General features: G+C 45.9%; 2 protein-coding genes across 5 annotated transcripts in view; one reads left to right on the top strand and one right to left on the bottom strand.

The window, feature by feature from the left end:
* The window catches only part of fam193b (family with sequence similarity 193 member B), a 137127-nt gene extending 131408 nt beyond the window's left edge, over positions 1–5719 (bottom strand). Inside the window, exons 1-2 of the mRNA XM_038795433.1 lie at positions 5557–5719; positions 4897–5023 (exon numbers count right to left, since the gene is read on the bottom strand). Coding sequence (XP_038651361.1) covers positions 4897–4935 — 39 coding nt within the window. The 5' untranslated portion in view covers positions 4936–5023; positions 5557–5719. The remainder of the gene's footprint in view (positions 1–4896; positions 5024–5556) is intronic.
* Positions 2716–12576, top strand: part of LOC119965113 (lateral signaling target protein 2 homolog) — an 85137-nt gene continuing 75276 nt past the window's right edge. Inside the window, exons 1-2 of one of the 4 annotated variants that reach the window (XM_038795439.1) lie at positions 2716–2964; positions 6832–6910. In XM_038795439.1, coding sequence (XP_038651367.1) covers positions 6896–6910 — 15 coding nt within the window. In that variant the 5' untranslated portion in view covers positions 2716–2964; positions 6832–6895. Of the gene's footprint in view, positions 2965–5771; positions 6449–6831; positions 6911–12576 lie in introns of those variants that run through there. The other 3 variants (XM_038795438.1, XM_038795440.1, XM_038795437.1) reach the window with 3 other exon arrangements.

Below are 12576 nucleotides of genomic sequence, written 5' to 3'. Positions count from 1 at the left end.
CAAGCGTGGCTCCCGCTCCGCCGACTGGCGGCAACGGCTTTTGGCGCCATGCCGATCGGCGTCGGGGCTGGCCGAAAGGCCTTCACCGGTCGGTGTGAGTCCACACATGCGCCGGAGCGTCAGCACCCGCCAATGTCACCACCGGCGCATGCGCGGTGGAGGGGGCCTCTTCCGCCTCCGCCATGGTGGAGGCCGTGGCGACGGTGGACAAAAAAAAAAAGAGTGCCCCCACAGCACAAGCCCACCCGCCAATCGGTGGGCCCCGATCGCGGGCCAGGCCACCGTCCCCCCCCCCCCCCAGGACCCCGCTCGCACCGCCTGCTCCCACCGGCACAGAGGTGGTTTAAACCACGTCAGCGGGAGAGGCCAGACAGCGGCGGGACTTCGGCTCATCGCGGGCCAGAGAATCGCCGGGGGGCGGTCCGCCGACCGGCGCGGGGGGGCCGCCAACCGGCAGGACGCGATTCCCGCCCCTGCCGATTCCCGGCTGGCGGAGAATTACGGCCACAGCGGGGGTGGCATTTACGAAGACCCCGGGCAATTCCCCGACATGCGGGGGTTCGGAGAATTCCGCTCATCACATCACACTGAGAACGGATGCCAAACCAATCTGCTTGTTCACCGCAAGGAACATTGCGCAACCACTTTTACAAAAGGTGAAACGTGAAATTGTGTCAATACAGCATCAGGTTCATGTTCAGGTATAGTTCCAGTACCAAAATGAAATGGGTCACTGAGAATCTGTGTTGACCTCACACAGTTAAGCCAGGCTGCAGAAAGGGGGATCCACCCAATGTGGATGAGAGTCTGACAAAGCTAGAAAAAGAAAAGCACAATTTTTACCAAACTAGATGCAAGCAGTGGCTTTTGGCAACTACCTTTGGACGAGGAATTCAAACTACTAACAACATTCTTTTCACCATTTGGGAGATGCTGCTTTAATTGACCACCCTCTGAAATGACATCAGGACCAGGTTGTTTCAGAGGACAATCACAAGTATTCTAGAAGGATTAGAAGTGGTAATCGGTCACAAGAATGACATCCTTATCCACAGGTACACTACATCATACATGGTGATAGAGTGAGAGCAGTGTTGCTATGCTTGCAAGAAACAGGACTAACTCTTAATAATAAATGTTGAGTTTTCACAACCAACCATTAAACTTCTGAACACATCATTCACATTTCAGGCATCAGAACTGATCCTCAAAAAACCAAATCAAATAATTTTCACAACCTCAGAATGTTGCAGAGCTTCAACACTTCTTGGGAATGATGAATGGAATAGGAAAGTTCTTACCTGATCGGAACATGTAAATTAAGTCACTGCAATAATTGCTTATGCGATTGTTGTTGGGAAGAAAATAATCAAATTTCATTCAAGCAAGTAAAGGAAATGCTCATTTCACCAGACTTATTGACACGTGTACTATGCATCTCAATGATTGACTTGAATGGAACGAGGATAAGGAGTAATTGAAAAAGAAGCATTAACAGCTACATAGGCCTGTGAGAAGTTTGCCAGCTATGTCTTAAGCCTGAAGTTTACCATTGAGACAAACCATAAACCATTGGTTATGTTAGTAACTGATAAAGAATTAGCAAAGATGCCGCCAAGAGTGCAGAGATTTCATTTCTGATCCAAGAGATTCTATCTACAGCTGAGTAGGTCCAAGGAAAACAACAAACCACAGTCGATGCGCTGTCACGCATTTCCGTTGAAAAGCCTGAACAAGAGGACACAAGTTTCGTTGAAGATGTGAATTCATACTTAATTGACCACAAAATTTCTAATTGCAACAACACAGATAGGAAATGAAATTCGAAAGGCACAAAAATCAGATGAAGACCGTGCTCAAATTCAGGACGACTGCACCAAAGGATGGCCAAAATACATTAATCTTATCCTGAAGCAGTACCTCAAACGATGAAGACATCTTAGTGTTTTGGACAACTTGCCGATTTATGAAGACAGATTGATCATACCTAGAGTCCTCAGGCTCAAGTTCCTTAAGCAAACACACTAGGGATACCTGGGCATTAAAAAGTGTGGTGCCAGAGTGCTAACTTCTGTTTGCTAGCTACGGCATCCAACATTGAGAGAGTAAGGGAGGAGGAGAATGAGTATCATGTAAATCAAGCCAGAAGCAATAAATCAACGCTATATAGAGTTCATAACTCGCAGAACTCCAGTCATGGGAGTCCCATGTTGTGATCAAAATCACAAAGGCCAGGTTTTGGGGAAAACACACTGCATCTGCGATCTTATCTTGTGGAGACTGAAAACGGAACAGTGAGAAGAAACAGAAGCACTCATATCTATAGGAAGATCACCTTCAATGGAATGGGCCAGTAACCAAGAAGATCCGGAAGACGACCTGAACAGCGATCTGGTATTCTCTTATGATTCACATGCTACTCTACTGTTCAAGAGAGAACATGGAAAATTAGAATCCTATACATCTTCCGAGAGAGCCGAGAACAAGGCCAGGGGAACTAGCAAAACTACCATGACTAATATTCTGTGACATGGAGCTGTGGGCAGACACTTTGTGGGGGAGATGTAGCATAATGTAAGTAATGTATTGAATAGAGTCTAGAGACTCAAGAAATATAAAAAGGGTTATTGTTAAATATGTAAATCGATAGTCTACATCATCAGTGATGTAAGATCACACGACAATGGACCATACTGAGGGGTGTTGCAGTGCAAAGTCTTGTGCTACGTCTTGCCCTGTGTGTAGTTTGAATAATGTCTCATAAAAGGTCAAGTTTGCCAACAGCTTTGCCTCCAGCAGTCTGTATCGATTCTATCATGGACAACCTGACCAAAGACCCACAACCAAGATAAAAGTGTCAAGAAAGATGAGGAAGGATATACCATTTGGCCACAGTTACAAGAATGTCATTTGTGACTGATCAGGGCTGTTTAGGTATGATGGTAGGGGAAGAAATTTGATTGGGTAAGTTCACCAAAGTTGTACTAGAGATTGGCACAGGTTTGCGAGGCAACAATTTGTTCAAGGATTTTTTTTAGAGAGGTTGGAGATGGGGCAACAATCAGTGTGGACAGAAGAGTCAGAGGTAGAAATTTTAAGAATTCTGGACATGGATAGGAGCCTTGAAGGAAACAGGAACAGTACCCAAGGAGAGAGGAAACCATTTACAATGCCAAATAAGATGAAAAGCACAAACATAGGTTTGGTGGTCAGCAATTTATTCAAAATTGAGTCAAGAGAGCTGCAGGTGGTGGGGCTTAAGGAGATCAGACTGAAATGGGTATACGAGTTCCGTTTATGTTTCAGAACCTCCCTCTCTTTGTCTTTTTGTCCTCAAGTCTTCTTGGAAAGTCAATGGGTCGATCTCTGGGTTTTTGTGTGTGGGTAAGGCCCTGAGGGTGCGGCAGACTTTTTTTGAGGGGGGGGGGGGGGTGGTGTGGCCAGATTTGATAAATTAGTATTGGGCGGCCAATATTGTGATGGTGAGGAATTGGGCTGTGAAGGAGAGGTTGGTCTGTGGGTGGGTGGAGGCAGTGTTGTGTACGTCATGCAGGGGAACGGGTTTGGAAGGCACTGTTGTTGTCGCCTTTGCCATTATCGCCAGCCAAGCACTCTGAAAGCCCAGTGGGGGTGTCGGCTTTAAAGGTGTGGGGACAGTGTAGGCAGCATTTTGGGCTGGAAGATACGTCATTTGGGAATCGACCTGCGACAATCAATGTGCCAATGGGGCTGGACATGAGGATTCAGTATTTCAGAGACTTGTTTAGAGGGGGCAAATTTGAGGGGCTGGAGGACTTGGAGGAATTGTATGAACTGCCCAAAGGGAACAGATTTAGGTACCTGCAGGTGAGGGATTTTGTGAGGAGAGAGGTACCTTCTTTCCCAGGCCTGCCACCTCTGGTGTTGCAAGACAAGCTGTTATCAGAGGATGAGATAGGGGAGGGGAGGATGTTGGATATTTACATGGAATTGTTGGAGAGGGAGGGCATCCCAGTGCCTAGACGGGGAGGTACGGGACGTGGGCGGAGGCCTTGCAGGACGTGAACACGTCCACGTTGTGTGCGAGGTTAAGCCTCATCCAGTTTAAAGATACATATGGCCCACATGACGGTGGTGAGGATGAGCAGATTCTTTGCGCAGGGAGGGAGGGGGGGCCGCAAACCACGATGGGTTCAGAGAGTCAAGTTTGATCCAGTGAACTAGGGGAAGAGAGAATGTGTCAGCTGAATGGTCTCAAAAAATACTGGTGACAAAAAAGTCAATGGGCTTCTCACACTTGTCGGGCAAAGAAGTTTAAGGGGACAATCAATAGTGCAGGAAAGGCACAAGGGGTTTTATTCACTCAATGGGGTGTTACTACAGTGCTGAGCAGTTTTGGAGGAGAGAAAGGCTCTCTCGTGTTTTATGTAGTCTAGCCAAATCTGATGACGCATGACTAAACCATTTGTGTCCATTGCTCTACAGTCAAAATTAGGCTAAATAATGAAGATGAACAATGGTAACAAAATACCTGAAAGGGGGAAAATAGAAGGTGTCATCGGAAGTTGGCAGGAGGGAAGGAACCAGGAAGTCAAGAAAAAAAGAGAAAGAAGTAAGCAACAGGCCCAAGGCGCAGCTTTATGGAGGTAATTGGCAAACAAGATCAAAAACAACAGCAGCAGGAGCTTGAGGTGATCCAACCCAATCTGCTGAAGAGTGATGTGAGGTTGTGGAGGATAAGTAAGTTCAACAGGAAACATGGAAAACCGCATGGCAAAACTCATGGAGCATAATACAGAGTAAGTTGGGAGGTAGGAAGACCAGATCAGAGCTACTGCAGCAAAGTGGGAAGAATTTCCAGCAAATGAACAGAAAATCATGGATGAGCGTTTGTCACAGGAGGCTACAACAGCTCACCTTCACACTTGAAGTAACCGAGTAACAGAGCAGAGTCATGTCCGGTTGTCCAGCGGAGCAGTGCAATTCTGATAGTGAAGGAATCCAGGAGCCTAGGATGTTGAATTTGAGTAAAACTGTGACCGTTCTATAGAGCAGACAGAATGAGCAGGATTAGGATATTTCTTTGGTTTTAGAACAGTTCGTGACATCTTAATTGTGAATTGAGATAAGGATGTTATCAATCAAAAGCAATTTAGCAAAAGGGGGCACAAGCAGAAAACTCCAAACAATCATTAAAAAGAAAGGAAAACATCATACACGAAACAGAATATTATTCCCCGTGTCGACAACGGACCTCAGCCCTCCCCTCTGGTCTCCACTGGGTTTGCATTGCATATGTCCAAGCCAGGAACATTATTAATACAGCCAGACTCGCGCTGTGTGTTTGGCCAATGTGTTGGAAAGGTGGTGGTACAGAGGTCTAACCCGGCTGCTCCTTTTGAAGAGATGGAATTGGCAGGAATAGATGAGAGGCTGACTGCAATCCCCCGCCCCCCGGCCGCTTCCCCGGTGGGTCAGCCTCCGAGACGCGCCCGCGTTTGTCCCGACGGTGGTTTCCAGCTGGTTTCCATTTGGCCCTTGTCCCCCGCTACTGAGACCGCGGCACGAAGTGCTTACCGCCCCGAAATGGTATTGGCGCCGAAAGCTGGAGAGACACGCTGGCTTCGCCGGTAGAGGTGGTGAGAGTTCGCCTTTGCGCCCTCACCTGGACGCGCCGTCTCTGGGCGGGATTTCACAGCCTGGAAGGCGGCAGCCCCGCACGGCGAGGCGGGGCCAAGCTGGCCGCGTCAGCGCGTAAATTATGATTGAGCCAGGTAAGTGCGTCAGGTGGGCAGCGAGAGCCAAGGGAGGCAGGACGGAAGGCGGGGGGGTGGACAGGAGGGCGCGGAGCATGGGAGAGCGCAGGGGCAGGACGGAGGTGGAGTGAGAGGCCAGACTTGGACACCTAAACTTTCTCAGCTGGAGGAGACATTGCAGTGTCTGAGAAGGGAACGGCGGAGTCCTCGGAGGAAGTGAACCCCCCCTCAACCCAACCTCAGAGAAGGACATGTCTGGTCAGATCAAGCGTTACTAACCTACCCCGGGAAAAGTGATGAATAGTTGTTTGCCTGCTCAAGGAAGAGCGTACGGAGTTATTTAACCTACTTGTCTGCGTGAGACAGCGAGAAAGAGGACACCGTCTGTTTGCCCTTTGTGAAAGTGAAGAGTTAGTCAGCAGTCTGCCAGAAAGTGTTGCGATCAGCCGACCCATGGAATGAAGTGAGTTGCCAGCCTTTATTTGCTGTAGGGGCAATCAACGACATGCTGAAGTGAAATAAGCAAATGGGGTGTGACTGAGAAATGTCATAATGCTTAAAGAAGTGCACAAAAAACATTGAAGCGGATCCCACGCAACAGGAATCCAGACTGTGGTTCCAGCTATTTGAAGTGTGAGATTTGAATGCGCTGCGTTTCTGAGCAACTGAATATGCTGCCTGCTGCAGTAAAGAGATGGCTCCACAAACCTAAAGTAAGAGAATATTTGGCTGTAAATTCGGCATTCTTAACTTCCCGCTCTTCATTCCATTCATCTCGGCTATAATTTTTAAAAGCTCTACTTGTTTCTGATATTTTCTGCCCCCCCCCCCCCCCCCCCCCCCCAAGGCTTTGGCCTTTCAGCTACTTTTATTCTCAAACCTACAATCGGAGTTCTAATCTGTAGCAGTCTATTAAAATAGTGATTTAATTTTTATTTTGTATTTAACAGCTACAGGGCAATTTAATGTTTTATTTCCTTCTCACAACAAAGTTTCCTCAAATTATTATTACTTGCACGTTCTAAGTGGGCCATGCCAGCCAGAGACTATTGACTCTCTTTTATTCTTATCTGCCTCATTTTCTCCTGTTGGGAAGTGCCTGGACTACTTTCAGCACATTCACTTTGGCTACTTGCTCTGTAATGCATTGAAACACCAACATGCTGCATCACCGGGTGAGTGATAAATTTAATTGGTAAATGCAATTCGTTTATTTTAGGAAGATGTGAAGTCAATTAAGTGTATCTTTCCTCACATGAAGTTGTAATTCACAAAATAGTATTCCTAAATTGTGGAAGTAATGTCTCATCTAAAAACAGGCAACAAATAAGGAGGAAGGGTTTTCAAAATGACTTCACTGGAACCATCCTGTATCCATATTTCTATTTGGTTTGCAATTAAATGACTTGTTGCTTGCCTAATACAAATAGAAATCATGCTGTGGTGTCAAAATATGAATTACATCACATTCATGGTCCTGATCATAACTCAATAGCAAGTTCGCTCATGAATTTTCACATCAACCCATTTGGCAGATTTGAATCATCTTTCATTCTTGTGTCTTTGTATGATGAGTACTGGGAAAAGCTTTGTAGTCTTAGGCTTTTGGAGAACATGGGTTGGATATGTGCACAAATTTGTTGACTGTGTCTACATAGCTGTTCTCTCTTGACCAGTGCACAAGTAAAATGTATTGGTTAGTTCATTGTTTCAAATTAACTTCAAGTAACTGTTCTCTCAATGGTTTTTCTCCCCTCCCTTGAAGTTGTAAACTCTTGGTTGGCAGAGTTCCATAAGAAACAATAGACTTGCAGTACCTTCGCTAACTAAGTTTTTGTGTGTTTTTTTTTAAATAATAATTCGTCGGATATGGGTTTCATTGACTAAGCCAGCATTCACTGCCCATCCGAATTTCCCTTGAGAAGGTGGGGGTGAGCTGCCTTGAACCGCTGCAGTACATGTGGTGTAGGTGCATTCTCAGATAGTGCTGTAAGGGAGGGAGTTCCAGGGTTGAGACTCGACCACAATGAAGGAACAGTAACATATTTCTAAGCCAGGATGGTAAGTGGCTTGGAGAAAAACCTCTGGTGGAGGGGGGGGTGTGTGTTCCCACGTGTCTGCTGCCCTTGTTGTTCTAGAAATGATAATGGTTGTGTGTTTGGATGGTGCTCTCTAAGGAACCTTAGACATGGATGGGTATAAAAATAGGGAGGCCTTGCTAAAACTATACAAGGCACTAGTTAGACCACACCTGGAATACTGTGAACAGTTTTGGTCTCCTTATCTAAGGAAAGATATACCGGCATTGGAGACAGTGCAGAGGAGGTTCAGTAGGTTGATCCTGAGGGATTTTCTTTTGAGGGGCAGTTGAGGTAGGTTGTGCGAGTACTCTTTGGAGTTTAGAAGAATGAGAAGCAACCTAATTGAGACATATAGGATTCTCAGGGGCTTGCCAGGGTGGATGTTGACAGATTGTTCCCCTTGTGAGAGAGTCTAGGACTAGAGGGCATAATCTCAGAGCAAGGGATTGCCGATTTTAAAATGAGGAATTTATTTTGAACGCAGTGAATCTGTGGAATTCTTTACCACAGAGGACTGGAGAGGCTGATGTTAAGTATGTTGAAAGCTCAGAGACAGATTTTTAATCAGTAAGGGAATCCAGTGTTATGGATATAAGACAGCAAAGTGAAGTTGAGAATTATCATGAACTAATTGAATGACAGAACAGACTCGATGGGCCAAATGGCCTCCTTCTGCGCTTGTCTTGGTGAGTTCCTGCAGTGCATCTTGTATTTAGTACACACTTCTGCTGCTATTGTATGTTGGTGGACGGAGTGACTTTTTGTGTAAGCAAAGACAGTCAAGCTTTGTCCTGGATGGTATCAAACTTCTTGAGTATTGTTGGAGATGCACTAATCCAGGCAAGTGGAGAGTATTCCATCACACTGCTGAATTATAATAATAATCTTTATTGCCACAAGTAGGCTTACATTGCAATGAAGTTATTGTGAAAAGCCCCTAGTCGCCATGTTCCGGTGCCTGTTCGAGTACGCAGAGGGTGAATTTAGAATATCCAATTCACATGACAGCATGTCTTTTGGGACTAGTGGGAGGAAACCAGAGCACCCGGAGGAAACCCACGCAGACACTGGGAGAATGTGAAGACTCCGCACAGACAGTGACCCAAGACGGGAATTGAACCTGGGACCCTGGCGCTGTGAAGCTACAGTGCGAACCACTGTACAACCCTCTTGTGATTGTGGACAGGCTTTGGGATGTCAGGAAGTAAGTTATTCGCTGCGGGATTCCTTGCCTCTGACCTGCTCTTGTAGCTACAGTCAGTATTTATATGGCTAGTCCAGTTTAGTTACTGGTCAGTGGTAACCCCCAAGATATTGATATTGGGGTATTCAGTGATGGTAATACAATTGAATGTCAACGGACAATGGTTAAATTTTCTCTTGTTAGAGCTGATCATCGCTTGGCTCTTGTGTGGCCTGAATGTTACTTGCCATTTATCAGTTCAAGCTTGGATATTATGCAGGTCTTATTACATTTGGACATCGACTGCTTCAGTAACTTGAATTGCAAAAGGTGGGTTAAGATGAGTGTTACCAGAGAATCTGACCATGGTGGGGCCAAGTACCTAAACCAAAAACCAGAACAAAGAATGCTGGAAATACTCAGCAGATCTGGCAGCATCTGTAAGAAGGAAAAACACCTGTATGAAGGGAAAAACAGAGTGAGCATTTTAAGTCTGTCTGACTCTTCATCAGACCCTAATCCCAAATCCTGTTATTGCCCCTCACCTACAGATTCTGCACTTTGCAGTTGGTACTATTGAATAGCATTTTAGAGCTTATGGGATTTGTTTTCTCTCTATCGTAGGGATGATGAGGCCAATTTAGGGTGTGCCCTTTGAAGCTGGACAAGTTGCATTCCAATTCAGTCAAAGTGACATTTCAATCGATTTTTTTTTTTTTGAGTTGGTCCATAATTAACCGACTATCATTTCTTATTATTTACATACAGAATGAGAGAAAGCAAAGTAGAGAGGAGTCAGTGGTGTAGTGGTATTGTCGCTGGCCTAGTAACCTAGAGTCATGCTCTGGGAACCGGGGTTCAAATCCTGCCATGGCAAATGGTGAAATATGAATTTGATAAAAAGCTGGAATTAAAAGTCTAAAGACCTTGAAACTATTGTCATTTTAAAAACAGACATCTGGTTCACTAATATCCTTTAGGGAAGAAAGTCTGTCGTCCTTCCCTAGTGTGGCCTCTCATGTGACTCCAGATCCACATGTTGACTCTTAAATGCCCTCGGGGTTGGGTAATAAATGCTGTCACAGCCCAGCCAGCAACGCCCACATCCCATGAACGAATAAAAAAAAGTACATTTTAATTTTGTTTTGATTCTTACCTTTATTATAACTTGCATAATTCCTATACAAGCAAGTAGGACGTATTACTCATTTAATGTAATGGTGTTTATGAATCACCTGAGGAGGCAGTAGTCAATCATGTTGTGTTTTGACTTGATTTAACTCCCAATCCCCTGTCAGCGTTTGCTATTTAAAAACACTGCATTCTCTCTATCGTTTGCTGCACAAACATGGAGAGATGTTTTGATGACCTTTCATCAGACCCTAAACCGTTATGACCAAAGGCCAATTATCTGATACATTAACTCTGCTTTTTACTCGGATGCTGCCAGGTCTGCTGAGTATTTACAGCATTTTCTATTTTTTGATTTTGGGTGTGTACAAAAATAATTGGTTTCTTATTGCAGTAAATCAATTGCAATGTGCTAAGACCAGGGTGCATTGCTGCTCTCTTTTTTTCTCCCCCACAGTAGATGGCTACACATACTTTTACAGCCGGCACAAACTTTCCCTTGATAGTTGGAAAAGTCTGAAATGGAAACCTAAATTTTCAAGTCGGACTTTTCACCAACTGAGCACCATAATCTACTCATTTTGCATTGATTCTGCTGCTCCAAAATCTGCACTGCAATGCAAATGAGGTGCATTCCTAAGCATGTAGATGAGGTGCATTACTAAGCATGTAGACTATATTGGATATTCAAAAGGAATGGGCTGCACGGTGGCACAGTGGGTAGCACTGCTGCCTCACCGCACCAGGGACCTGGGTTCAGCTCTGACCTTGGTGACTGTCTGTGTGGCGTTCGCATGTTCTCATTGCATCTGGGTGGGTTTCCTCCAGATGCTCCGGTTTCCTCCCACAGTCCGAAGATGCGCCAGTTAGGTGGATTGACCATGATCAACGAGTGGGATTTCAGGGATATGGAATTCTGGAATAGGCAGGAAAGTGGGCCAAGGTAAAGTGCTCTTTTGGAGGGTCTGTTCTTACTCCATGGGCTGAATGGCTTCCTTTTGAACTTCAGGGATTCTATGAATATTGCACCATTTTGCCAATCTTGGAGCTGTGATTCATAGTTTTTGGAATATTGTGTGAGAGAATGGAGCCACATTCATATACTAAAGTCAGCATGCACCTTTTATGGGTCTGATAACTCATTAGTAGCAAAGGTCACCCTACCCTTCACCAACAAAATGATGCCATCAGTGGGCAGCACGGTAGCATAGTGTTAGCATTGTTGCTTCACATCGCCAGGATCCCAGGTTCGATTTCCGGCTTGGGTCACTGTCTGTGTGGAGTCTGCACATTCTCCCTGTGTCTCCAAGGGTTTCCTCCCACAAGTCCCGAAAGACGTGCTGTTAGGTGAATTGGACATTCTGAATTCTCCCTCTGTGTACCTGAACAGGTGCTGGAATGTGACGGCTAGGGGATTTTCACAGTAACTTTATTGCAGTGTACATGTAAACCTACTTGTGACAATAAAGATTATTCTACTCTCTTAATTTCAAGCTGTAAAGAGCACATTCTAGATAGCGAAAGATTGCCACCAATGGGCACGGCTCCAGCCTGATCCCTACCATCTCAGGACATAGTCTCAAAAAAGGAGATCCAAAACTCGAATAGCTTGGGGCAGGACCAGAACATGTGTGAATGGTTCGTCGGCCTCATTAGACAGCGCTCACATCTGTCCTCTATTATGGGTAAGAACCCACTCATACGTGCTCTAGTTAAGTTAGCCCTGTGAAGGGTGGCACAGTGGTTAACACTGCTGCCTCACGTGCCAAGGACTCTGATTCGATCTTGGCCCTGGGTCACTGTCTGTGGAGTTTGCACGTTCTCTCCTTGTTTATGTGGGCCTCACCCCACAACCTAAAGATGTGCAGCGTAGGTGAATTGGCCATGCTAAATTGCCCCCTAATTGGGGAAAAAAGTAATTGGATACTCTAAATTTATAAAAAAAGTCACCCTGTGAACTAATTTGAACTGTATCAGGCTCGGCCTGGCACAGGAAGAGGTGGAATTCCCCCTGTGCGAGATCTCGCCGCTCCTCCCACTTTGCCTTTACTTCCTCTAGCAGTGTTCTCCCTGTCTCCAACGACCATCCATAGTTATTGGATATCTTCCCTTCCCCCATCTCATGTAGCGATAGTGGGAGGGATTCTCCAATAATGGGGCTATGTCCCCACGCCCACGAGAAAACGGGCACGAAGCGCTCCAGACTTTGTTCTAGAAAGTCCGCGGTGATTCTCCATTTTTTAAAATGGGCTTGCAGGGCCCCGGAGTGCTCCACGCAGCATCGGCTGCTGAAACGGGGCCCTGCACGACCAGCTGTGGGTCCGCGCATGCGTGCAACGGCTGCCTGCGACATGTCGGACCCACACAGTGGCCCGCGCCAAAGAAGTAGCCCCCCCAGATCGCGCGGCCTGGCCATCATGGAGCCCCCCACTCCCCCAGTTATGGA

The sequence above is a fragment of the Scyliorhinus canicula genome, chromosome 4, assembly GCF_902713615.1.
Source record: "Scyliorhinus canicula chromosome 4, sScyCan1.1, whole genome shotgun sequence".
Lineage (NCBI taxonomy): Eukaryota > Metazoa > Chordata > Chondrichthyes > Carcharhiniformes > Scyliorhinidae > Scyliorhinus > Scyliorhinus canicula.
Note: the sequence above shows the minus strand (reverse complement) of the source record. Positions and strands in the feature narration are given on the sequence as shown.